At 37.8% G+C, this 27,779-nt stretch overlaps 2 protein-coding genes across 2 annotated transcripts in view; both read left to right on the top strand.

The window, feature by feature from the left end:
* The first annotated feature begins 3,635 nt into the window (after nucleotides 1–3,635).
* The window catches only part of LOC134815247 (ATP synthase subunit alpha, mitochondrial-like), a 33,869-nt gene continuing 9,725 nt past the window's right edge, over nucleotides 3,636–27,779 (top strand). The window contains exon 1 of the mRNA XM_063823760.1: nucleotides 3,636–3,645. The gene's annotated coding sequence lies outside the window, so the exon portion shown is untranslated. The remainder of the gene's footprint in view (nucleotides 3,646–27,779) is intronic.
* LOC134815696 (uncharacterized) lies at nucleotides 7,863–8,892 on the top strand. Its single transcript, XM_063824274.1, has 2 exons — nucleotides 7,863–7,960; nucleotides 8,198–8,892. Exons 1-2 carry the CDS (start codon nucleotides 7,868–7,870, stop codon nucleotides 8,549–8,551), a joined length of 447 nt encoding a protein of 148 aa, XP_063680344.1. The 5' UTR covers nucleotides 7,863–7,867; the 3' UTR covers nucleotides 8,552–8,892.

Below are 27,779 nucleotides of genomic sequence, written 5' to 3'. Positions count from 1 at the left end.
AAACATTTTTATGATCTTCACACAGTCTCATTTTTCGGCTTTTATTACTGACTTACTGACTTAGGTCGGCTCCAAAGTCCAACTCCAAGCAGCTGTGTACCCCCTCCACACTGACACACTGACTCAGGGATAGAGTCAGTCGACACTTTGTGCACGAGACATGCGCGTCTAAAAGCCAAAGGAAAGAAATAAATACAGAACGTAATAATTTAAAGGAAGGCCTCCGGAGTCCGGTCCAAGTTCTAGTGTCAAGAGTCCGATTGCATACAGGGGTCGATCGAGTCCTTGGCCTCGGTTATTTTGACGAATCCTCGCCCTCGGCCAAAAAACTCGCTCCTCTTATATGAAGAGTGCAATCCTCAAAGTTACTTAATATCACAATAAAGTTATTTTATCAAGTAACTTTTACTCATCGATGTCACTTGATATCACAATCAAATCATTCTTATCAAATAACTTGCAATATTTAAATTCACCTGGTACCACAATCAAGTCACTTTAATCAAGTTACTTGATTTCCTCAACGTCACTTAATAACACAATTTAAGTCACATTTATCGAGTAACTTTTACTCATCAAACTCAAAGTCACTTCTATCGAGTTATTTCAACTTGTATTCCTCAAAGTCACTTCTATCAAGTTATTTCAACTTGTATTCCTCAAAGTCTCTTTTATCAATTTACTTGTAGTTGTACTCATCAATTTTACTTAATGTTACAATCGAGTCACTTTTATCGAGTATAAACTATACTGTTATACTTAGACTAATTGATCTGGCCGCTAAATCATGTATATATAATATATTTATTTAAAATCAAAAATTTCAATTTCAATTTTTTTAAATTGACGATGCAATTAGTACCAGAAAGTAACATGAAACTGCTCGCAAGTCGCAGGTGAAGGAATTTACTTATGCAAAGTCCAAGATTTCATCTGTGTCGGCGTTCTCAAAAACCCCCTCATTTGAGAAGTATCGTCAAACTTCACAGTTATCTCCCCTGAGATAGTGAGATAAGCTTGAAGCTGTTAGAAGAGATATTAGTATTTTGTCCATTGTTAATGTTATTGTTAATTGACTGACCCGGTGCGCGCTACTTCAAGTTCAAAGAAATGTAGACTTGTGTCATCCGTCAAATAAAATACAACATCAAATCTCTGCTTATACAATCTGTTATAAATATAGGCATATAACTTATAGGGTTATAGGCTATGCCTAATTTGCCTATACTTATAGGGTTCAATTTTTATGCGGAAACAGTTTCTTTTAATCTCCTGTTGCACTGTGCACACCGTCTGTTTACTTTACCATATCGGATATTTAATAGTTTATATCCTTTTGATCTACTTTTCTTGCGAATTTTTCCAATCAAAGCTTAGTATAAATCATAATTTTATCTTAAACAGACATGTTGGTTGTTGGTACTTTGAAAGTAGCAAACTGATGAGTTTTGCTAAATATGAAATAGTCAGGGTCATCGTACTGTCTTTATGTAGACAGCCAGAGTCCCTTACAAGTATTTTTTGTTTCAGTATAATGACGAATGATTAATTTTATTTAGGAAAATGGACCTTGATGAAGATTCCGAAATAACACCCTTCCCAAAAACTTTGAGATGGACCAAACGAGACTACAACCTCCTTGTACTAGCGATGCTGATCAAGTTTGGTGATGCGGTTGAAATGTATCTGCCCGGCGTGATCACACAAAAAGTATCCTGTGAGCTTGGGGTCTCCGGTTTCCAGGAAGGGACCCTTTCCATCACCCTTTATGTTTTCATGGGTTTAGCTATACTAGCTGCTGTTCCGTTGGCAAAAAAAACTTGGAGATAAAACAACTTTGCTCTGTTCACTGTATGGCTCCATATTTTTTACAATATTCTGCTCGTTGGTCCCGAATTATTACACTTTTCTACTTTCTAGAGCTCTCCTAGGACTAGGCTGTGGATTGAACATGACTACAATTGGAGTCTTTGGTGCTAAAAATATTTCTTCCAATGAGATTCTACCAACATTTTCTTTCATCCATGACTGCATTGCATTTACTTTCGGAAGTGCCTGGGCTTCGCTGCTGGGTTGGCTTCTTCTTGAAACACTAGGCTGGCGGATGTTTGTCCTCTTAACATCCATTCCTTTGTTCATCCCACCAATTTTCATGCTACACTGTTTCATTGACGAAGAAGGCACAACTACTGAATCAAAGAGCCTGCTCAAAGATGATAATGGATGTCAATCCATTGAAAATTTTCCTGTGAGAGTTCTGAAAGCGAGCCTTTTCGGGGGCTTCAGAAGCTTCATAGGATATGGAAGTATTATGCTTCTTCCATCACTCATCATGAATTACAACCTTACCAACGAAATTGTAGAGGTCGATAAATGTGAGCAAATCGTACATGGAGATCAATACATAATTCTCGTTGCGGTCAATGGCATTGCCAATATTCTAGGTAGGCCGATAGGATTTTTCCTAAGACCACACTTCAAGTTTATAACCCTCCAAACCACATTCATGCTTGGATTTGCCATATCCTACGGTATCATCCTTGCAAGACCAGGCTTACTGGTAGAATCCATGATGATGGGAATAGGAAAGTTGTGTTTTTCGCTGCAGGGGGCAGAGCAAAGCATCCTGCATTACGATGTGGAGTATTTTGGAGTCTCAGGACTATCTTTGGGTGGTTCCCTGATGTCGGTAGCAGAAGTATTCGCTGCTGTAATGAGTACCACTCTCGCTGTTTTCATTGATCCTTATCATGCTGTTATAGTGGGCTTGGTTGTTAGTCTTGCACAGGTCGTTGTGATTTGCTCTTTCTATAAACAGAAGTGATTGAACTCGTGTGGACTTGGAAGGGTTTTTCTTCAAAACACGATATCACTAGAAATAGCTGTTATTCATTCCAATGAGAAATTTAGAAGCAAGACTAAGGAGATATAATTGGGGGTACACCAGCACCTTTTGAAAAGCGGAGGTGGATTACAGGAGCTGATGGGAGACAAGGTTGGGTGATTTTTCAGTTGCACGTCTCTCGGAGATAAGGAAGCTAGAGAATTTGAGTAGCAAGGAATCGGTTTAAAAGCTGGGATGCCTAGAAACAGCAAGAAGCAGGTTTTGTGCTTAGTTTGGGATTAGGGTTGTAACTCTTCGGTGATGGATTTTATCTCCAGTTGATTATTGGTTGCTTAATATTGAGTTTAACTTTATGTTATTGTTGAGGCATTGTTTATTGTAACCCAGGGGAACGTATATTACGTATGATTAATAGTTGATAATAGTTGTATCATTGTTTTCTATTAATAAGATAATCCATGCGTCACAGGAAAAATTGATCGTACCAACATAGTCGCAAACGCTGTATAACTTTTACCTGGATGTAACTAACTAGGTCTTACTGAGATTCCTGATCCTGACAACGTAGGAGAAGAATTTTCTCCGTCTCCAAAACACCATGATCAGCAGCTGATTCGGTCCTCTCAGCAATTGCCAGAATAAGACCATATATTCGACTAGTGACACCAGTTTTCGGTACCCACATTGAGATTCTGTGAGTGATATGTCTTGTTGAAATTGGATACCGACATGTCGAGATATTTATTGTCAATTAATTACTCATGGATTTAACAAGATATGAACAGAACAAATAATTTGAGGACAGCATGACTTCAAAACTTTGAACATAACACGAGGAAATATGGACAGAACTGAACATGCTTTAATAAGATTCACAATGTATTATATCGAGGACGGAGGGTTATTATTCCAAAATTTCAGTCAAAACTGTGAAATTTCGGTCAAAAGACCGGCGGAAATGCTTCTCTTCAAAAAATATCTTCGATTGATTGATTGATTGAAAGCTGGACGGTGCCAGGCGGTTCTAATGACCAATTAAAACATAAAATAATAGTGAATGATAATCCCTCTTTTCAGGGCACTGCACACTAAGGGGTCGTTCACATATTACGTAATCAGCCGAGGGGGGGTTTTCAAATGCTTACGGTTGATTACGGGGGGGAGGGGGTTTGGTCGTTGATTACGTAATAAAAATTTTAATTTTTTACCGATTTTCGAAATACCAATTGGACAATTTTCGTTGATCCTGAAGCTGCTGAACGAATGAAGACTTCTGGGAAAGCTGGCCGTCCTCCGTTAGAGTCTCATGATGATCTAGCCGAGCTACACAACGTCATCTTAAACTATAGGAGGGGGGTTGGGTCTTGATTACGGGGGGGGGGGGGGGGGGGGGGTAAAAATATTGCGAAACCTATGAAGTTTTGTGTGCTCATGTGGAGCGAAAACAAGAAAAGCTAGTGCAAGGTGGTATGAATAAACAATAAACATTCACCATCTTTAAAAACCGCACACATACCACAGCCACAACACACATCATCACTCGATTGGCTTGTCTTTTGAGTGAATTATCCCCGATCGTATGAAATGCAGTTTATCCGGTTCCATTTCTCTTTTCTTCACCAGTTCATGAACCCCTGTCCTGAGATCGCTCTTCTTCGGAGCGATCTGGTCTCACATACACTTTGTTGAAAGTCGCTGAGTGGTGCAGCTTCTTGACTTGACATAGCACTGATGATGGACAGCGGTGTGACTTGATAACGAAACCTTGACTAGGCGCTTCGAATTATCTTTACGAATCTTTCCTAGTCTGGTAGCCTGCAGAGTAGGTTTTACGATTAGTCCTATCTCCTGGAATACCTCCTGTACCCGCTCTTCAACATTCTCGTCCTTCTGTTCTGGCAGTCCAAATAATACAACGTTTCTGCTCCGATCCTCCTCCTGGACGACGGACTTGACCAATTTCTTCAGAGTAGCCGGATCTGCCAAACTATCAGTCTGGCAGACCATAACGTTCTCCGCAGCAGCTTCACTGTATGACTTGAACTGTTCTTTCAAGTTGCTCTCCACTGAAGACTTGACCACAGTCTTTACTGCGTCGAGCTGCTTGTCCTTGTTGTCGATAATCTGATCCTGTAAGCTGATTACCCACGTCTGATTCTCGATTAACTGGCTCTTGATGGAGCTCAGCTCAGCCTTCAGCTGTTTCATTTTTTCCGCCTGAAACCGCACAAAGTGGAACGATTCAGAAAACAGTAATGCCAAAGTGTCCTTTATCGCACGTTTACACACTGCTGACGTCACGTCAACTGGAGCAGTGCACCCGACTTGTTCCATCGCTTTAGGTATCCAAGCAGAACATTTCCCGAGCAGATCCTCCAACTCCTTGTCGTTAACAGTAGCCATGGCTTATACGCTACAAGCACACACAGTAATCTCGCCGTTAAATTAGGCGAGATAAGCAAGTTGATAAGAGACAACAAAATTACGAACGAATGCAATTTGTGTGTGGCGTGAACTGTCTCTCCTTCTATTCTGATGATTTTTTGTTTATCAAAGCTTTCTTTGGTAATATAACTTTCAGTACCTCAATCGTGTCTTGTGCCCTCCACAGTGAACTCTTTGGATGGTCATTTAAGAAAAAAACCGGTCAATACAGTGAAATTTTTGGTCGCCGAAAGCTCAAATTTGAAAATTTCCTACCGGTAGGACATTGTCAAAATTTTCCTTTCACCAGAGTTTTCTCTGGATATACACCTTCCAGTACCTCAATGTTGACTTGTGTTACTCACACATTCTCCCTCATAGTTCATACTCAATCTGGTAATATCATATTTCAACCCATAATGAACTTATTCATGAAACGTTTAACTTTAAGAATTATTACAACTATAAAGGGGGGGGGGGGTCTGCTTTTGGAAAAATCTTTGACCTCTTTTTTTGACGATTTTTTGAGGTCCAAGATTTTCATTGGTTGCTTAAAAACTGTAGAAGAAGATAGATTTTTAGACTCGATTTTCATGAAACATTTATCCAACATTCTGGATTTCCCGGTTAACAATCTGCAGGATACATATTTTAGTGTGTATTTATGTACGACATCGATAAGCTTGTACGCTTTCAAATTCACTTACACAAAGTAAAGTATAAATAAAGTAATAATGCAAAACACAAGTCTGACCAGCTCACCGGTTGTGATCGTTACTCTGCCAGTCTTCCTGTTCTCGACTAGTTGCATCGTGATTCGTGTGTTGTGATCTGAAAATTCGTGTGTATGTTATCTCTGACTGTGGACTGCGTGATATGAGTTACAAGTTCTGTGTATTACTTCTGTGTAAAACATTTATTTCGTGTTAAACTTACAGACGTTTGTTCCAGTAAAATTAGTTATTTAGTAGCGAAATGTAATGAGAATGAGACAAGGACAAAAAAATCTAGTTAGATTAGCTATAAATACTGAGCAGAGCTTACTTTTAGATCAGCCCTTCCAGACGATCTCAAAAGTTCCTCCCAGCTCGCCAGAACGGATCTCGATGTTCCACTTCGAATCTGTACTCATATACATAATATTATTAGTTAACTTGTGTTAATAGATGTGGATACTGGCGGGGATTACCATACTACACGTAATCAAAGAAATAAACCCTGTTTACAATGAGATAACATCACGTGATCGAATTACGTGTTTTGATAACAAAGCTAGAGACTAAGTGGTATGGAGCACACTGCTTTTCATGTGTTTTATAGACTGACCAAATCGTACTACTAGTCTTAACTTTAATTTTACTGATTATCTTTTGTGGGGACCGAGGGCTCATCGTCCGAGTATACTTACTTTAGGTACTTTAGGTTGGTTTGGCAGGGATTGCTTCTGGACAACAGTAACTAGTACGTCCTCCATTCATTCCTGGTTCAGATCTTTCTGTAGATTCCATTCCAGGAGTGAGTTGTTGGTGATGGCGGTGTATCCTTTGGTTGGCGGGGTATCGGGAAACGTCTCCAAAAATCGAGCAAGTGATACCTTGAAGGGTCCTAGAGCAGTTAAACTGTTCACTTGTCGTGGGAGGAGGTTCCATAGTCTCGCTGCATTCACTCCAAAGGAATTCTCGTAATGAGTGGCCACTGATCGTTGCGATTTGTTGTTCAGTGGTGGGACTATGGCTTTTATGCCATGTCGAGCGTTTTCCTTGAATACCATGTTGATGTCAAAGCAGACACTCCTGAATATGAGATAAATTAATCTCATTTAGATATCTGTAATATGTTCATATAATCAGAATAGTTTTTCAGGAATAACCAATCTGGCCTCATCCACGTTTAGTGTGGGCCGATAACACAAACCACACTCATCAGATTTGTTGAAGAAGCGTTGAGTTACCTAATAAGTTATTAGAAACTGTTTTTGAACATGTAAAGTAGAGCATCCAAAATCTTGGTTTTGGGCATGCTAAACTGTTTTGGCAAAAATGTACCAAACATGGGCAGGGCTGTACCACGGGCTCCAGTGCGCGACCCCCTCAAAGTTCGGTCAGGGGCCCTAGTTTTCCAACTGTTATCTCCAAATCAAGTTTCACAAAAAGTTAGACCTCTCCCTCCCTTTCTCCCTCCTTCCTTATAGGTACTTGATTCTTCTACAAGTCTCCACCTCATCAAACACCAAACGTACTTAACTTAATGTAAAAGTTTTCCATTGTATAATGTAATCTATTGTGATGTTCTCGGTTTAATCTTTATAGTTATACATAGTTATCGAGACCTTTATTATTTTATTTTATATTTTACTCAGTAATATAATGTGCATATAGCAGAAATTATGTTACATTTTGCCGCGAGCTCGCTGCGAATTTTAGAATTGCAGCTGCGAATTAAGAGTTCTTTACAGTTGTCTTTCAGCGATTTTATGCAAAAAATCACGAAGAATCTTTTCCCTAGGGTTAAATTCCTTAAAGTCTTTAACTGTGTTCTCACATATCTTACTCAGACTCTATTGAGTATTGAAACCCACTTTCCCACTTATTCTCAGACATGGCTTCTAAAGTTTTGTTCTTGACACTGATTCTTACTCTGTTCACACTGGTGACACCGCGTCCTCAGAAGAGAGAAGCTGTTCTAGAGAGGGTAAGAATTTATCGAGATTTAAAATTTCATAACGTTCAGTTTGCATTATCCTGAGCTTGGAAATTATGATGATACCCGAGTTAAACTATGAATTTTATTGGATTTAGTGCTTTTATTCTGTTTGGGAACTACAACTCTAGTCAATATTTAGTTAATATCCAACTGGTATTAATCTGTTAACTTCTCTAGCCTGACTGCTGAGATACTGTTAAAATACTGATTCCATATAAAATTCAGAGTTTATTCAAACAATGGGAAGATCTATCAAACGGCCTCGAGAAAACGTGGGACGATGTTTCGAAGGAAGCAGAGGATGCGTGGAGGGATGTGAAGAAAAGCACTAAGAAAGTGTTGGACCAGTTGAGGAAAAACGTCGATAAAATGTCGAAGAACGCAGAAGATGCGCGGAGAGATGCAAAGAAAGGCACTAAGAAAGTGTTGGACCAGTTGGGCGACAACGTTGATAAATGGTTGGCAAACTGGGATGAAAAGAATGGTAATAAAGGTAACAAAAAGGGAAAGAAAGGAGGTCCGAAAAAGGGAAAGAAAGGAGGTCCGAAAAAGGAAACGAAAGGTTATGAAGAGGTGTAGGTTGTGAAAATGATTTAATCTGGAAGAAATGTTACGACTTTATTTTCGCAGATTAGTCATTGACACAGGGTGGCCTAGAATTTCCGTAACGTGGCAAGATATTGAACACTGGATATTCCAGCCATGTTTAGTCAAACTATTTATATAGTAGTGATTATTCTGGGTCATCCTGTTTTTATCAATATCAAGCAGAAAGCATGTCTGGAATTAGTTCATTAACATATTTGACATAAAGAACTTTAGAAAATCGTCTGTATTTTATTTATAAATATATGTGTAGTTTATGAATACGATCGTGAATGATATAAATAAATTCATTTTAATATTTTTTGTCCTAAAGAGATGTTTTATTGATCGCTCTATATTCAACAAATTTTAATCCATTGGTATGGATATTAGATATTTACAATATACTTTAGTGAGGGAGGGAGGGAGGATACCGCAGTTGTGTTATGAGGTGATACTCGAGGATGTGGACTTTAGAAGGAACTGTTTTGAACAGTTTCCTTTGATTCACGATGTCAATCCTTCGCATCTCGCCGCTCTGTGGTTGCGAGAAGCATTATTTGATGCGCGCGCGACACAGTAGTGCATTTTTGAGGCCCCTCAGGTAAATTCATTTACAATATATCACTAACAAGTAAACTAATAACTAACTCCCAACAAAAATCAACTGCTGGACCAGTCAGTGATATCCTTCGATAGTGTTTTTATTTTAACTTAAAAATTAATTTAGGTCTCGTGATTTAACTGAAGGCAGATGTAAATCACGGCTTACACAGTAACTTTCTAATTATTAATGTACGTGTAGTGGAACATTTAATTTTATCTAATTTATTTGATTCAATCGTTTCCGCGTTTATTGTAAATAAACAGTTATAAATCAATAAATGGCGACAATTTAAAAAATAATCTGTCAATACGAAAAACATTTCCATCTTCATTTGGCTTTTAACAGGATACTTCTAAATGACAGATTCACTAACACTAATTATTTTTAATAGCATATCCTTTAAATACTTTTCACCAATCTTAAACCATATCATCCCCCGCTTTAACTGCAACCACTGACGAACGCATTAGTGTTCTTCGTCAGCTCTGAGCTCGTGCATTACTCGGATCCCGTAAATTCTGTTTCTCAAATCGTGATATGATTTTGTAGTTGTTATTGATTCCGCGCTATTCTCTAAAATAATATATATTCATAGGATATTTAAACTATATATTGAATAGGAATTAATAACAAACGTAATTTAATCTTTATTATGTAATAGAATAAGACAATTGCTCATGATAGGTATTAAATTCCTATGCTTATTGGGCGGTGACAACTTGAACGCTGAACCGAGGTTCATCTATGTCCGCAAATAAAAGCCGTCATGATTGTCCGATCAGTTACAGTCGGAAACTTTTTCAAATTTTTTATTTCGAATTTTGGTCCGAATAACAACTGAAACTTATTGCCAAGTTAACACATGGTCATCCTTGGTCAGCCGGCACAGAAACTCTAGCATTCTGCTCGTAGTTGAAAATGTTTCAAATACTTCGGAAAAGTCAACGAATTCACCAACGATAATTCCAGACTATCCCCAAATCGCAAATTTTATACTCTAATATTATACGTAGAAAATTCCCCTTGTATAGCACTATATTCGGGGCGGATGACAGTGCAGGAAAGCTCAGTCGATTTCAGTTACCTTAGTGTGTTACCACTTTCCCCACGATTGGCTGAAATATAAATATTTGATGGTTCCTAGCTAGAAGCCTGTGTTAACATGACATGTCATGCAGTAAAACCATTTGATTACAAGGTAATCAATGTGATAATTATAGAACTTCACTGTACACATTTTAAATTTTTATCTTAATTGACTTCTTTTCTTACTACGATAAATAAATATTAGAATATTGCTAACATTTAAAAAACTCAAAAAAATGGAAAAATTTTTATTTGAAGTTACGTATAATTTTAAATTGGATTCATAATTCCGCAAATAAGTCCGATAAGTATTTCAACATCTCTTCTGCCTTTTATTACAACGGATACAAATTACATAAAATAGGACGAGTACAACTAACAACTAATCTATCATACATTTAATCAGGACAATATCAGCATTATAACACTACGTTCTGTCACCAGAAGGTCTTAGAACCATGAGTCCATCCCCCGCCTTTTATTATCTGCAATCCTACTTGACGGAAGCCGACATCACGTGATTCTTCCCGTCTCAGCTCTGAGCTCAGTGCATTTACTCGTGCATCTGTTTAATATTCCTTTTCTCAATCGTAAGATAGTGATTCTTGTAGTTGTTAATTAATTCTCGACAGCTATTTCCTGCTCCAAAATGAATTAAGATCCGGGTAATAAATGTGCGATAGGTATATTTTAGTTTAGGTACATATTATTATTTAAGAATAGAATTAGATTGAAATTAAGAATAATTTTAATCTTTATGTAATCACGTTCTAATCATAATGAAGCAATTGCTCAGAAGTATTTATATACCTTATCGGACCTTATTTGGACGGACATTACTTGAACGCTGGAGACCCTAGCGTTCATCTTAATGTCCGTTCAAATAAAGTCCGTTCAATTAATGTCCGTCCAAGTTAAAGTCCGTTGAAACTTTTTCAAAATTTTTTCCATTTCGAACTTTTTGTCCAGAATATGACAACTTTGAGAACTTTATTGTGCCGTAAGTTAACGACGGAAAGGTTCTCCTTGGTCTGCCGGAGGCACAGAAAACTCTACTATTACTGCTACTAGTATATGATGTTTTCAAGAGTCACTTGGCGGAAAAAAGTCAACGAAATTAAGGCACTCAACAACATAGTTCATGAACTAGTCCCCGCCAACATGACAAACTTGTTTCAGCCTCTAGATATTACGGTAAATCGTGTTGCCAAGGATATTGTCCGACGTTGTTATAGTTCATATTACTCGGGGGCGGTAATGAAACAGTGCTAGGAAAGCTCCATGTGATGTTAAGGTTAACCTTAAGTTGTCAAGATAAAACCACTTCGCGCCGAATGGCTTGTAAAAATTAACACTGAAATGCAGATTTGATTTTAAAAAAGGTTTCCATAAAGCTAGAAATCACTGATGCTTTAAGCATGGACTATTTCATGCACGAAAACCCATTTGATGAAGATGATATGTCAATGTGATATTAGACACTGATCATGTACACATATTTAAACATTTTTACTGCTTAATGACTGCTTTTCTTACTTACTGTATAAAAAATGGATTTAGAAATTATTTGCTGAAATTTAAAAAACGTCAAAAAAATTGTAAAAAATTCGGATTTTTGATGGTTTTGAATGCCTTCGAGCGTTCATATTAATGTCCGTTCATAATTGTGTCCGTTCATGTAATGTCCGTCCAAATAAGGTCCGATAAGGTAGTTTACATTTTGTTTGTTGTAAATTATCACGAGTCACCAATTATATCATTTACAAACAAGCCATGCGTCTTATTTCATTTTAACACCTTCATTCTAAGTTCACTCCTGTTGATATCATTTGTATTCTTTCCAAAATACAACTATCACATGATTTTATCATAGGACAGTTTAGAGTTCTAATTATCCTAAAGAGTGCCGTTGAGTCTAAATTAGTTCTGGGGATTTACCATTTTAATAAGTTACTATTTCATCTTTTCCGCAAAACTCCAGATTTAAAGTCTTTCATTTGTTATACCTACCACTAAGACGAGCAGCTAGGTACAACCTACTGTACTACATAAATAGCTGTACTTTGCGGCTTTTGTTTCTTTTTTATCGTTTTCTTCCCTTTTGAGCCACGCCTTCTTTTTTCGACGACTTTGGTTTTTTGTCATTGTTCTCGCCCTCTTTTGTTTTCCCTCCCTTCGGATTTTTGTTCTTGCTCTCTTTCATTTTCTGTCCCTTCAGCTTACAAATAAGAGGGTCTAGGCTGTCTTCACGCATAAGGACGTAATCTTTGAATTTCATCAGAACACATTCCTCACACTTTTTAAGGAATTTTCCCAAAAACACGAGGTGTCTGCCTTCACCCATTTCCCGTGTGGTCTGGAGATCCAGGGGAACCTTCCTTCCGCACATAGTCGCACTGAACTCAGAACGCTTTGGCATCACATCATTTGACTTAGGAAAATCTTCAAAATATTCGTATATCCTTCCAAGCTTGACGTATCTTGTATCGAATGTTATGTAAAACTTTGTTAATCCAACGTGTATTTCGATGTTGTAGAATTGCAAAAAAGGAGGGTCATTGTTGTGACAAAAGACAGCAGCGGCTTGGTTTCTGGAACAGGGCATATGAGTTTCCGTTAGTTGCCAGCATGTGTCAGCAATTGAAATATTATCGGTCGCGTTTAACATCTGTAGGCCCAGGGTGGTATTTGCATGCGCAGGATCTTTGCCTAGGTCGGTATGTGCCTGCCCAGGATGGTGTGTGAGACTAGCTGCACGGAAACAGTGGAACCTCTTGGAATCGTAGTGAACAATTCCGTGACTGTGAATTCTCAATTCTAATGGATCCTCTGTCCTTCCCATCAATATGTCCCAAAAAGCAAGTTTGCGACTTTTTAAACTTATGGAGGATCTACGACCAGTGTTAAACCCGTGCAATTGACATACAGCAATGGCGGTGCGATCATTAAATTCGTCATCGCATATTGGGTAAAAATCGCTGCTGATCACCATGAGGGCACCCCGCTCGTCACGTTTCATCAAGCACATCCGAAGATCTTTTAGCTTCGTAGAGGACATTTCCTTTTTGGATCGCTCTCCGTACTCTTCAAAAAGAAGATTTTTTTTCTTTAAGATTTCGAAGTATAAATAAAGGGGTATTAAAGGAGGTTTTAAGGTCTCTACGTCTCTGTTTACCCCTGAAACTTTGCTGGGGACAATTTTTTGACAATCGCAAGAGTCATCATATTGAGGAGAATATGTGAACTTAAATGTAAGTGGGTAATACACTACGGGGTCATAATAACTCAGGAAACCGCTGTCGAGAGTAACTCTTGAAGGTGTTAATCTCTTTATCTCGTTATCCACTGCCTCTTTCCATCTAGACGGCTTTTCCCGCCTTTTGTTCCCTTCTATGTTCACGGACAGAAAAATCATTAAAAGCACCGAAATTAATGTCCAGTATGTACCTCGCAACATTCCAGGCCACTATCTGAGTTGGAGAATATTCTGATACAGTCCGAAGTGCAACACAAGTATTTAGCGAAGGAACCAAACTAGTTAAAAGATAAACTTAACTTGAGCTCGATCATGCTAATCGAGGGCTGTGGACAACAAGCAGCGATTTATTTTCCATCAGGATATCGGGCTTGTTATCAAGCAAACACGCCAACACGGCTATCAGATCAAAAAAAAGCTGACTAAAAGCTCGTGTCACTGTTCATTTAAATGAGATGAAAATAAATGGACCTTAATGGAGGGTTAGTCATTAGAATTCTACCTGAAACTAATCTCGCTCCAAATAGAAAATAGGCGATTTTGAAAGCCTAACATCGGAAGGAACCTCTGAAATCTTACAGCTATGAGGTGATAGCAGTGGTGTAATGTTCCTATGTGCCAACCCCGCTAAATATTTGGCAATATCCGATAGACCATAATATTATGTAGCTATTTCTTAAACCAGCTTAAGATAGTGATGGTGATGGAACTAACCTGTGGGTCCGGTTCTTCATCCTCAGTTTCATGTCATAATATTATCTGTAGAGCGACATTTGTTATCAAAGATATAAAATCATGATTATATGAGGATAATTTATATTTATTTAGATGTAGGTAAAAGTCGACCGATTTTAGTTGTACATCCATCCCATTCTGAATAGATACTGATTTATGATTCGATATGATTTTGTGAAATGTTGATAAATTAATGAGTGTTAGATGTGATAAACACAAAAGACATTGCTCTAATTAAACATAATCTCAAGTCATATTGTACTCACGCAAAAGCATGCAGCAAAGGAGACGTGTCCTCTGATTCTCTGAACTCATTTTCAGTTTATTCGACTGACAACAAAAACCCAATTTCTGATGATTTTGATGATATACAGGGGGCAATACTGCAGGTTTACATGATGGACGGTTTTGTGGCAAACATATATTTCTTGACTTATCGTACCTCCCCTCACTCTCATAGAATCGACCAAAATTTTTGCTATCGATTGTGCCATATCCTAGGAAGCTAAGAAGTGTTAAATTGGAATCAGAATAGTGATAACAGTTGCTCTGACAAAAGTTGTAGAGGATGGAGAGTTCAGAGTAATCACAAATTACCAAAATATAAATCGTTTATTTACAATCAAATGATGTAATAAAATGTATTATAAGCTTCTGTGTTGACAGTTTTTAAAATAAAAATATATTTTTATGCTCTAAATGAAAAACTCTAACAACTCCATATTCCGTTATTTCGGCTTTGATCTGCCCCATTCCACAATTTTTCATTAAACACCTTATCGACGACAAAAACGCCAGTTTAAATCATGGTGCCAGAGGATCTGGATCAGACTGCAAAGCCCTGGATACACAAAACACATTTTTGTTCACTTCATTCTCTCTAGTCATCACCGAATCGGCACTAGAGCATCTACTCACCCCCTTTATCTAACATTTACTTTATCATCTCCACACAGTTAACTCCGGCATCTTGTAGGGATGCCATACCCCAGAGGCAGGCAGAGCATCTTGATGCTATTTTGAGCCACCTAGGTCCAGCCTTGGTGAAGAAAAAAAGGTGGCAACAGTATAGATCCCGATCAGTTATTATTTTATTTTATTTTCATTGCTATTTTGAGCTTTCAGCATGTATGAAAATTTGTTATGTTCTTCAATATATTACATTGATAGACCATTGAACACTGACCAGTGATACAAGAAAAAGAAATCTTCAGTCTTTCGACACTCTTTGTCTGTAGCATTGGGGTGTCAAATGTTTGACGTATGAAGCCGCAGAAAACAGTGCCATGTTAGATGTCAGCTTTTACAAGTTTATGTTTTAAAAGTTGGAAAGAATAGCAAACCTCAACATATTGAACGTCAAACGTTTGAAACCCCAATGCTATATATGCACGATAACCCTGTAGCTGCATAAGACACGGTTATTGTAAAATAAAATGATATTGATAAAGTTTTTTTAAATAAGGATGGTTAAATTCATCTCAACCCGACTTTGAATTTTTAAAGTGCAAGATTAAGGGGGACGATCCCCGGGAGCCGGGATCTTCATAGAAATTCTCTCAAAATTGATTTTATAGTTGTTTCTGATAGAGGGGAGTGATATCTATCAGCTGCTTTTGGTCCCATGGAAAAATATTTTTCCTTGCTGAAATTATCACCAGTCAAAGGTCAGCGCATATTATGTGTAATTGCATTGCACATACGATTTTCAATCTCGTGCCCTAAACGTTGAGTCTAAAAATCTATCTTCTACATTTTCAGCAATCACCCTCAAACTTTCAGGATATTATAACGAATCTACTAAATGTCCCTGCCACTGCTACCTCGATCTCTCAAACAACACCCTTTCCCTTGGAACTAAAAGACACATCCATGCTCCAGACTTGGTTACCCCACAACGATACATGAACTCCTTACCTCACTCAAGAGGAAGGCTGCTAAACAACCTCCGTGCCCCGTGGGTGACTCAGATCTTAGTCTCACCTTGCAGATGCTTCAATCATTTGGATCATTAGAGCAATAGCAGAGAGCAGCGTGACCTGATGTTGGATATTGCTTTAGCGCCTACGAACAGTAGCATTTGTATGGGTGTAATAGCGTATATAAAGGCTGACAGAGAAGCCTTGCCTGCATTTGAAATTCAAATGAAACTTTTGTTGCCACTAGCTTTCGTCGTTTTATATGACATTATTTCGTCGCAAAAGAATCTTGACCCCATCTCCCCTTCAAATGCTGGTAACTTTTTAAACATTTAAACATGATATAAAAGTATAAAAAGTAAATTACTCATTCATTATTCAGGATATGGTTAAAAATTCAAACTTTTTAATAAGCTAATTTCAGGAGACTGCGAAATCAGGGAAGTAGGAGGTTTCCTGAAATACGTTTGTGACATTCCGCCGCCACACGAGTATCTTAAGGATAATAATACCTACAACTGTATCAACTCGTCTCAGATTTACAACATCTTGCATGTGCAATTAGGAAGGTTAGTGCTCTATATAAATTTATTGAAAGGAAATGAAATAAATCATTTATATCCCGCTTATATCAACAACCCATATTATTAAAAATAAAAATTGCCGACGTCAAAGCGGCTGGCATGGTGGTCACAAAAGTGATAATTTAAACTTTATATAAAATGTCCAAAAAAATGTAATATCTAGTTTTAAATTGAATAAGAAGTAAACAATTATATCTCACTCATCTCACAAATTTTACCATTTCTGATAAAATAACTTTTATTCGGATCTTCCTTGAAAAGAAAACCACCAACTTGGAAACAAAATCTGTATTATTTGGCCCTTTCAGCGTTCGGTCAGATCAGCGTTCGGTCCAATCTGTTTACCCTGGAAGGCAACTTTCTAATTAATAAATTAAATAACTATATACAGGATGTCCCAAAAAAAGGCGACCAAGTTAATTTTTGTTAGTAACTCGCCTTAGATTTACCCGAAACTCATAAAGACTGAACTTCTCAGGCCATGTGCTCCATAATCTGTGTTAAAATTGAAGCACCTCGTTCATTAAAGAGATTCAACTTTCAGGGGCTTTCTTGCCACAGTGGATGTTCTCTGTGAAGGTGATCCACACTTCTACCAAGCTTGTGGTATCAATGGAGGAGTCAGCTTGGGGAAAAATGTAGAAAACGTATTGTCTTCCGGTGATACCATGAAAAACCATCTACAATATCGTACGAAATAAATTATAGTGTTCCAGTATATATAATAGCGAACAAATCGAAAAAACTCTTTTGCCAAAGCTCGGTCGGGAAAAATTATACTAAGTGATGTTAGACCAGGATGAATTGGTAGATTCTCTTGAAGATTCAATCAATCGTGTTTTTAAATTTTTTTTTCTCCAGGTGATTACCCGTGTGGATATTTCTGTTTAAATGGAAACAGGTATTACCACATTCCAGATTTAAACTTCAATGGGCTCTTTGGTATTAATTTCCAAGTTTGTGACGGCAAAAATGACTGTCTCAACACAGATTTAGATGAGAGATACTGTACAGGTTACTCTGAACAATGCAATTCAGTGTGTACAGGTGATCATCATAGCTGCTCTGATGAGAGCTTCTGTAACGGCTATAGTTATGGAGTTTGGTGTGAATCCGGACACTACTTGCCCCCCTATCTAATCTGCCACGGGATTGACGAATGTTTGGAGAAGTCATTCGATATAGATTGCTCAATAAATGAAAATTCTACAACCTGCTTCAATTTACAGACGGGAATGAGAGAGCCCCTTTATAATTTCTCCAGATGTGCTGCACGATATACTGCTTCACAAATCAGTACAACCATGTCGCCTTTATACTTTTGTGAAAATTACTTTGATCAAACAAACTGTTCAGACCCTTTGAGAGTTGGTGTTATTTGCCCAGTAAACACTTTCATGTCGTCCATTGCAAAACAGATTATCTGTAGAAGCGGGTCTGGATTTATTCGTGGTGAACCCCCAAAGATCCCTCAAATTTGTGATGATGGACTTGATAAAGCCTGTGTTCAGATCAGTTTGTCTTGTTTTCTTCATAAACATTTCATGTGCAATGGTGAGGCAAACTGTGAGGACTTAAGTGACGAACTGCATGAACAGTGTGGCCACATGACCACCAAAAAATTCTATCGGAGGTTTATAGGGGCAACAGTTAAAGATAAGATTCCATTTCCGCTGAAATGGGTTGGTGATGGGGTTAATGACTGCCTGGGTGGTGAAGACGAAGTAGACAATTGGCCTACCTGTGGACAGGGAGTTACGGCTCGATATGTAAGATATGACAGTCCTTGTAAGGAAGTATTTCTGTGCTACAACATCGACCAACAGTTCATTGAGTTCGCTGATCTCTGTGACAAAAAGGAATCCTGTCATAATGAAAATAAAATTTGCTTCATGTCGAGGCAAACGATCACACCCGTCACTACAGCCCTAAGAGATGAGAAAGGCAGAGTGAGGCTTTTCTATTGCCTAAAGGGTTTGAAAGATGTTGAGTATTTGAAAAAGAGCGCATGTTCTCCTGCAATCCATCTTAAATCGAACAAAATTTTCGGCTGCAACAAACAAAATTATGAATTCATGGTGCCAGATGCCATGATCGATTGTAGACACGTTTATGGAGAACACTATGTTTTTTTAAGTTGTCTTGGTCGGTGCAGTAATAACTCTATCTGTCCCCTCACTAGACAAATATTGTGGAACTCATGCCCAGGACAGTTTGAAAACAAAAGAGTGTTCACTGAAGGTAGCAATGGTAAACTTACTTTCTTGCTCAGAGATCACAGGACAGGTGAACTTGGCGGTGACCTTTTTCGATGTGAAAATAACAAATGTCTCACATATGATAAAATTTGCAACCTGGTTGATGATTGTGGAGATTCATCAGATGAATCTTCGTGCTCCAACCATTACCAATGTGAAACATCTAAACAGTATCTGCCAATAACACAAAAGTGTGATGGAATTATCAACTGCGCTGACATGTCAGATGAATGTAATGATACTTGTGGACAGAGACTAATTAGGAGCTATTTTATTCGGATTGTAGCGTGGGTTGTTGGGATTTTAGCGATCGTTTTAAATGGAATGTCATTGTTTAATAACATTTCAACCATATCGAAATGCAAATCAGAACCAGCACTGCTAAATAATGGTCTGATCGCCTTGATAAGTTTAGGAGATTTTATAATAGGATTTTATATCACTGTCATCATCGTCTATGACAGCTACTATGGCACAAAATACTGCTTGACACACTTAGACTGGATTTCTAGTGACACGTGTGTCACCCTTGGTGCCATAAGTACAACAGCTTCACATATTTCGTTATTTTCCATGACCTTCTTGAGTTTACATAGGTTGTCAGGGGTTAAAAATGACTTCATGATCCCGAAAAGTGTAACAAATGCAAGCTTGAAGAAGTTGGCGGGTATGGGTGTCATAATACTAACCGTCTCTCTGGTGATCTCATTGACACCTCTTTTAAAAGGACTGGAAGATTTCTTTGTCAACGGAATAAGGTTTGAAGCATCAAATACTTTATTTCATGGATGTCCTAACAAACAAATTCTGTTGTCTATACTGCATGAATACTATGGCAGGATGACGGTGGACGACCTCACATGGGTACAGATTGAGACTTTGGTGAAGCCCATGTTTTCATATGATTATGGTGGAATTTCGTACAAGCGTCAATCATTTTATGGTAACGATGCAGTGTGCTTGTTTAAGTATTTTGTCAGAAAAGATGAACCGCAGGGAATTTTTGTTTTTGTTTTACTCAGTCTCAACTTTATGTGCTTTGTTGTGATCGGAGTTTCGTATGGTGCGGTAGTGACAACAACTAGAAAATCGACCAAAAGAGTAACCATGAACAATACAGACAAAACAGCTACGAAAATAAACGCCAAACTTCATCGAATCACCATCTGGATCATTTTCACTGACTTTGTGTGTTGGGTACCTTTTATTATAGTCTGCTGCTTTCATTATTTAGATATTTTTGATGCAACAGACTGGTACTCCTTTTTCTCGCTCTTAGTCCTTCCAATAAACTCAGTCATAAATCCTATCCTTTATGACCGTTCTATGGAAACATTAATTTATTCAATATACTTTAAAATAAGAACAGGAATGATGAACCTGTTATCACTCATCAAGTTAAGACGATCGAATAGAGTTCAAGAAAATGCAAATGCCGTTGTAGATCCAGGCATAGAACTACAAGAAATGGAGCCCACTGTTAATCAAATGGCAGTTGGGACTGCATCTGAACCGCAGCCGGACTTAAAAAATCATTAGTTGTAGTTAGACCATCAGTAACTCGATCGACCACTCGCAGACCACTGTTTATTTTTTAAATTTGATAAAATTTATTTTCGTTTTTCAAAAATGATGTTGTTTTCAATATGACGTAGCTGTTTTCGTACAGCCTAAGTATGCGCGTTTGAAGAACTATACATTATATAATGTATAATATGAACATCTAGCTCTTTTCATTTTGTTAGTTGGGTGGCATTTTGGGTTGTACTTGTACTTAACAAGTTTATTATCAGATTTCTACTTATATTTGTTCTTATAGTTATAGTTATATCATTATTCATTGTAATGGCAATAAAATTTAAATTTGATTTAATTGAATGTATATATATACTGTTTGACATATTTTTCGTTAGTCACTAAATGTGGCTAAACTATCTCTAGTTAAAAAAAAATTTAAAAAATAAAATAAAATAAAATTTAAATTTTGTTTTACTTAAAATTTTGTTTTACTTATTGAGACCTACCTACAGCTTAATATCATGATCTGCCAGGAAATGTTTTTAAGTGTATCGACGATTAAACTTTCTTATCTCAATTGTTATCGCTAAAATTTAACTGTGACTTTGATTCACGATGTCAATCCTTTGCATCTCGCCAATCTGCATACGTGGTGGTAGCGAGAAAATGCGCGGCGCGACCCAGTATTACCTGGGGACCTCAGGCTATTATGTTCATAAACCGAATAGAGATTCGGCGGAATGACAGGCTGAGCGCGGCCCAGTAAGACCAAGTAGTGCATCGTGCTACAATGTACAAACTGTGACTGTGGTTATGCTGTTGCATGTTTGTGATTCATGCCTTTATAAATAGAAGTTATAAATATAAATAAAAGTTATGCATAGGAATTTGCAGGGACTGTGGTAATACTTTTTGCGCGGCGTTACAAAATAAGTTGAAAAACAGAGTTTTTAGGCGAGATTGTTGTTTAAAAGAGGAATAATTATGTAATACCTCAGATGATGGGTTGATTGACGATGTCAATCCGTCGAAATCGTTGCTCTGCGAAGCAAAGCAACGATCGACGACGATGCGAAGCAAGAATGCTAGTTCGCGCGGCGCGTCGAAGCGGCGAAGTCCTCCAAATGATGGGTAGAGTTTACTATCACATATACTGGATTAAGCAATACTCGCTTGCCTAGTAACAATATTCAAACTTCGATAAAGTATATGAAATGGGTACTTCTCAGAAAGAAAAAATGTAGGCAAACACGATCACGATGTGACTAGTGAAACAAATTTTCAGATTTTACAATCTAACTCAGCGTGCGGCTTTTGTAGTATAGCACATACGTCACTTCTTTCTTATTGCATATTGATAGTTAGCGTGCACGTGATCTTTTGCGCGGCTGTAATGACAGGCTGAGCTCCGCCTTGACGGATGTTATTCGTCTAAATTTCTTCGAAGTAGCGCGCGCCGCTTTCTTCTCGAAATATTTGATGGCAAGTGCTACGAAGTAGCGCGCGCCGGGCCAGACCATTAACAATTAACAATGGTCAAAGCGCCGCACAGTAAGTTTCGGGTTGATAATTTAATACAACTGCAGAAAATTATTTAAACTCTAAGCAAAAAGGGGCACATTTTGACCATGCACGGCTGTATTTTAGCTATCTTTATGCAAATTTTGCTGATATGCCAATCAAATTAACTTGCTCAAAAGTTCAAAACATGTTTTTTGGCTTATTTTGCCCAAAAATGTTACCCGGGGAAACTCAGACTTATCATTTCAAAATGATTTTTAATCGATTCTTTCATCTTTGTCATATTTGTATGACCTGCCGCGCACGAGTGCGCGGCTCCCCTGTATTGTTGAAACTCTACACTATAGTGAAACGACAGTGGGGGGTCACGATACAATGTGATACAATCGATTCTACGGTCAAAAATACCTCTAGTATTGTAGGTTTATAACCTACCAGGACGCGCGCCGAGTTGGACTCGTCGACGGTTCTAATATTTGAAAAAATCAAATCAAATCAAATCAAAATATAATGACACAAACATCATCACACATCATCAAAAATATATCTACTATAGTTTTATAATTATCTAAAATCTATTGCATGGCCTGAACAACCAAGTTAAAAATGAATCTAATTTACATACTTTCCACTACTATATAAGTTAATAAAGTGTTTTTTAGCAACATGAGAATTACACATTATATATTCATTGTGCTTCTCTTTATTAGTAGCATAGTTTAATCCCTCAATCTTTCCTAATACTTCGTCCGAAACATACCACCTTTTGGTGTCAAATACAATATTAGATTAAGAATAATGACATAAACATCATCACTAGTTTTAAACATTCTTTCTGATTTCCTCATTATCAGAACTGTGAACATTTCACAGCCTTCGTCATTAAAAAACAAACAAATTCTATAACTAACATAATTGTCATAATTTATTTACATATAGTAGAAATTAAATTAATAAGTTTTTTAAAAAGTTTAAAATGTTAAAAACCGTTAATAAAAAATTAGATAAAATCAAATTCATGAGATATTTATTCCCTTTCTCTTGGCAACACACGGGTTTTTATATAAATATTTATAGACAAGGTTTTAATATTTCTATCAATATTGTTAGATTTAGTGCTAACAATTTTATCTCCCGATCTACTTAAATTGAAAATATCTTTTCCATACTCAACCAATCCATTTACAATTTTGTAGGCTTCAATCAAATCTCCTCTAACCCGTCTCTCTGCGAGTGTTGTAATCTGTAAGGCATCCAACCTTTCACTGCAAGGAAGTAAAAGATTGAGACTCTTCCTGGACATTGAAGGAACTCTTGATGAAGATCAGGAAGGTTTTATTGGAGGGAGATCAACAACGCGATATCTTTTCAGAATGCTGGCTAACCTCGAGGAAGTTAAACGACAGAAGCTGGCATGTATAGTGCTTTTCCTTGACTTCGAAAAGGCATTTGACAGTGTTCATCTTCCATCACTATGTGTCAAACTATCAACTCTCGGTATTCAAGGAAATATTCTTAACGTGCTGAGAAGTTTCCTGTTCAACCGGACGATATGTCTAAAAGTGAACAACCATAAAGGAGAAAAAAGAAAATGCACAATATTTGGACTACCTCAGGGGGCTGTACTCTCACCTCTCCTCTTTATCCTATACATAGCAGACATGACGCACAACACCCCGGAAGAGGTAAAAAGATATCTAAGCTGCTACAAATTTGCTGATGATGGTACACTTATGATTTCCTTTGAGAACATCTCCGGATGCCATGAAAAAATGCAGATGGTATGTGACCAACTTAGCAAGTGGTGCATCAAGAACAAGCTAGTAGTGAACTGTGATACAAATAAAACAGAGGCAATAATCTTGAAAACTGCAGCCTATAATGAAGAACAGAAACCTGCAGAATTATGTATTAATGGGAAAAGCATCAACTACGTCAGAAGTACGAAGGTCCTTGGGGTAATAGTAGATGAGGACCTCAATTTCAAGAAACATGCGTCTCAAAAACTTAAAGAATGCAAAAGAAAGTGGGGATTAATAACAAAATCAACCAACCGCAACTATGGTCTAAACGTTTACAGCCTCACTCTCCTCCTTAAGACAATGGTCCTCGCTAAACTGTTCTACGCAGCACCTATTTGGCTTCACAAGTGTCTCAATCAATTTAAAAGCTTCTGGAATAAAATAATTCTAAAAATATCTGGATCAGTCCTGAACCCACAAAGGGAATTAACCGAACTTGCTCTCCACCTACCACCACTGGATGTGCAACTCGAAGCTCTCTCGGTTAAATTCATGTGCTAAATACTCACACAAGGTGACAATCTTTCAGCTACCCTCTACCAAGTTGATGAAAGCAGAATACCAAGTTTTCATGTCCTGGAAAGAAAATAAGTCACACGGAACCAGAATGATAGACCTAACGCAGCAACATTTCAAGGATCTAGCCTAATATTACACTCAGGCAGACATAATGAGCTATAAAAATAAGATCTGGATTGACAGCATCGAAACAAATCTGCAATGCAGAACTGTCAGTAACAACAAGGAGACCAAGATACTCGGTGTGATCACAAAGATCAAAACAGATCATTTATTTAACAGATCATCAAGACGTGCTGATCGATTCATCACTCCAACCCCATCCACCTCCTTCATATATCAATCGACAAAAATGTGGAACGATTGTAGAAACACTGCTAGCAATATCAACTTCTCTACATCAACGAACCTTGTGAAATCCACAATAAAAAAGGAGTTACTCGGCATGCAGTCCAGGTACGACGAAATAGATTGGTGTGAACTGAACTTCGATTCCAACGAACTGAAATTCTAATGTCTACTCAATGAAGATATGCTGAGCGCTAAAGCCGATTGAAATGTTAATGTCTAAAGTATAATATTTCGGCGGTCACGCCGCGCATTTTGCGCGCTGTGCCGCTATTTTTGGCCCATCTTATCAGATATTATTTACAATGCACTCGCACAGTACATGCAGGGCATGCCTCAAGATCATATTAGTGTAGGAATCATTATGTTTTCAACAATTCATTATATGTCGAATTCAGGAGTGGGTCCTCTCTTCGTCCGGTTTGTGTGGTTGTCGCCTGTCTGGACTCTCGTAGTCATGTAATTTTTAATTTTTAATTTCTAATTTGTTATTTTTATTTTTATTTTAATTTTTCAATTTTTAAATGTGTGTTCTGCTCCGGGACTCGATTACCGTTTCGGCTTTCTTGAGACTGTAAATTTGGAAAGCCAACTATGCGGGGCGCCTGCCCACCGGCACTGAAGAGTGATCAAAGAATTAACTAAAATTTCCTAATATAACGATTGAATATAGAGTTGTTTAACCGGCGCGGCCATGGGTGTGTGGCCTAGCTTTGGCTGCACACCTATGACTGCGCTGTTGCTGGTGGACAGGCGCAGTTTTTGTTGTGCAGTAGTGTTGCAAGAGAATAAAACCAACTTATTATGTACTAAATGGAATCAAGAATATTATTGACTATATTTGATAACGATGAATTGTAAATTTCGATCAATTTATATTTTTCGGTCTCCAATTATTGAACTGCGGAAGCTGGTTGCCTCAACAATGTTGACTATGCATGGTATGACTGAATTGTAAAAACGTGATAATTGAACGAAAAATAAATGATGAACATGATTCAAAAACTGTAAACCACCAAATGAATTATCGCTTAAATTTAAATAAGTATTTAAACAAAAACCACCATGTGCCGTTAAGCAGCAGGGCGCGGCTCATCTGGGCCACAGCAAATCGGCGAAAATGGGTTCGAAAAAGCCACTATTGGCACTCGAGTCCTTGATCTTTCCGATGGTTCACTGGGGCTTTTGAGCTGCCGTCCTTCAGCTTCTGTAAACTGAAATTACTACCAATCCAAGTTGAAGCAATCAGCCGACGCGCGGCTTTTATGGTTATATATGATATGTTTAATCTGTAATAAAGATCAAAATTCAAATTTGTTTCTCTAAAATTTGTTTCTCTAAAAACAGTGGGCTGCTCCTAGACAAAAACAACTTTTTATTCGGGCACAACACGAGTAAAAATCTGGACAGCCGAATAATGGACTACATTCACGGCAGCTCACCACTCTTTGCGAATATCCAAAAGATCATGGGTGGTGGCAGTGGTGAGGCCTGTCGTTTCTGTAACAGCTTCATTGATTCCCCCATACACCAGCTCCTACTGTGTCTGGAGGTGCAAGACACCAGTTACCTGCAACTTAAAGAAGAGCTGGGTGGGGCAGACTCACATTCCTATCTAGATGAAGTGTTAACAAAAAGCAGCACACAAAAAGCATTCATTAGGAGAGTCGAATTTCTTTGGGGACAAAATGATGCTCTCCAGGATTTATCCGACTAGAAAGATCATGAAATAAAGACTCTGCAAACATCTCAGAGAAATATTACCACCATAAAGAACAAAGAGGGAGTATCCTGGACCCCGAAATCCACCACTTTTCTGTACTTTCAGAGGTACCAATGTGGCAGGAAACCAGGGCTCATGCTGCCGCTGAGCTAAAGCAGTAGAGGGGATGGCGGCTTCTCTAGGATCTAACACGTCCTGAAGCAGACCAACACTATGTCCCAACGCACTGGTGTTGGGATGTCTGCCCCCGGTGCCTGTCCGGGTCAATAAAGCAGTCAAGCATCATGTATGTTATGTTGAGCATTCTCAACCAACAAATGTGGGAACTCCCACGAAAGACCAAAACAGATCTAAAGAGACACTTAACAACATTGGAAAATAGACTTCAATTTGTTTATATAATTTATAAAGCGTATATTATTGCCCACGTTAAGGGGCCTGTTAATAATTTATTAAATTATTAGCTATTTTAGATTTAATAATAATAATGTAAGGAAGTGTTCCAATATCATCAATAAGGCGTGTGAACCTTCTCTGGACATTTTCCAGTTCAATGATAGTAGCCCAATTCCCATGGCAGGCAGGTGGAGACCACAACTGAGCACAATACTCCAAGTGGGGTCTTATTATAGTTTTATAAACATTTCTCATAACGTTAATTTCTCTTATAATGAGATTCCTTGTAACCCATGCAATCATACTGTTTGCTTTACTAATACAACTTTTAATATGTTTCGACCATTTCAAATCTGAAGAAGTTAAAACTCCAAGATCTTTCTCTGCTTCAATACATTCAAGTGTAACACCACTAAATACATATTCTTGAAGGGGATTTTCATTAAATGGAACATGCATTATTTTGCATTTGCTAGGATTAAACTTTAACAGCCACACATTTTGCCAGTTTTGCAAGAGAAAGGGAATGAATATCTCGAATTTTTAAAATTAACAGTTTTTAAACTTTTTTAAATTATTAATTTAATTTCTACTATATGTAAATAAGTTATGACAATTATGTTAGAGTTCGTTTGTTTATATAAAATGACGAAGGTCGAAGGCTGTGAAACGTTAACAGTTCTGAAAATGAAGACTCTGTTCGTAGTAGTGGAATTATCTTGTGACGTTTGATACCCTACTGCACTGCTCACAGAACTGTTTGAACTCCCACAAGGTGAACTGGGGTCCGTTGTCACTTGATTCAGTCCATCTGCCGGTGACAGTGTAAAATAACATCCAAACATAAGCACCGTTGTTGGTGATGAATGCCAACATACGGTTCTAGAGGTGATTCCTCTCCTACAAAATGATTCTCAAACCAGTCTCCATTTTCAATGCCTGTAGCTATA

This window comes from Bolinopsis microptera, chromosome 5 (assembly GCF_026151205.1).
Source record: "Bolinopsis microptera isolate Bmic1 chromosome 5, MBARI_Bmic_1.0, whole genome shotgun sequence".
Classification (NCBI taxonomy): Eukaryota; Metazoa; Ctenophora; class Tentaculata; order Lobata; family Bolinopsidae; genus Bolinopsis; species Bolinopsis microptera.
This window is presented reverse-complemented; position numbering and strand designations above follow the sequence as displayed.

Coding starts and splice junctions, on each gene's coding strand:
- LOC134815696 (XM_063824274.1), top strand. CDS start 7,868: ATGGCTTCTAAAGTTTTGTTCTTGACACTGATTCTTACTCTGTTCACA. Junction 7,961..8,197: donor GAGAAGCTGTTCTAGAGAGG/GTAAGAATTTAT, acceptor TATAAAATTCAG/AGTTTATTCAAACAATGGGA.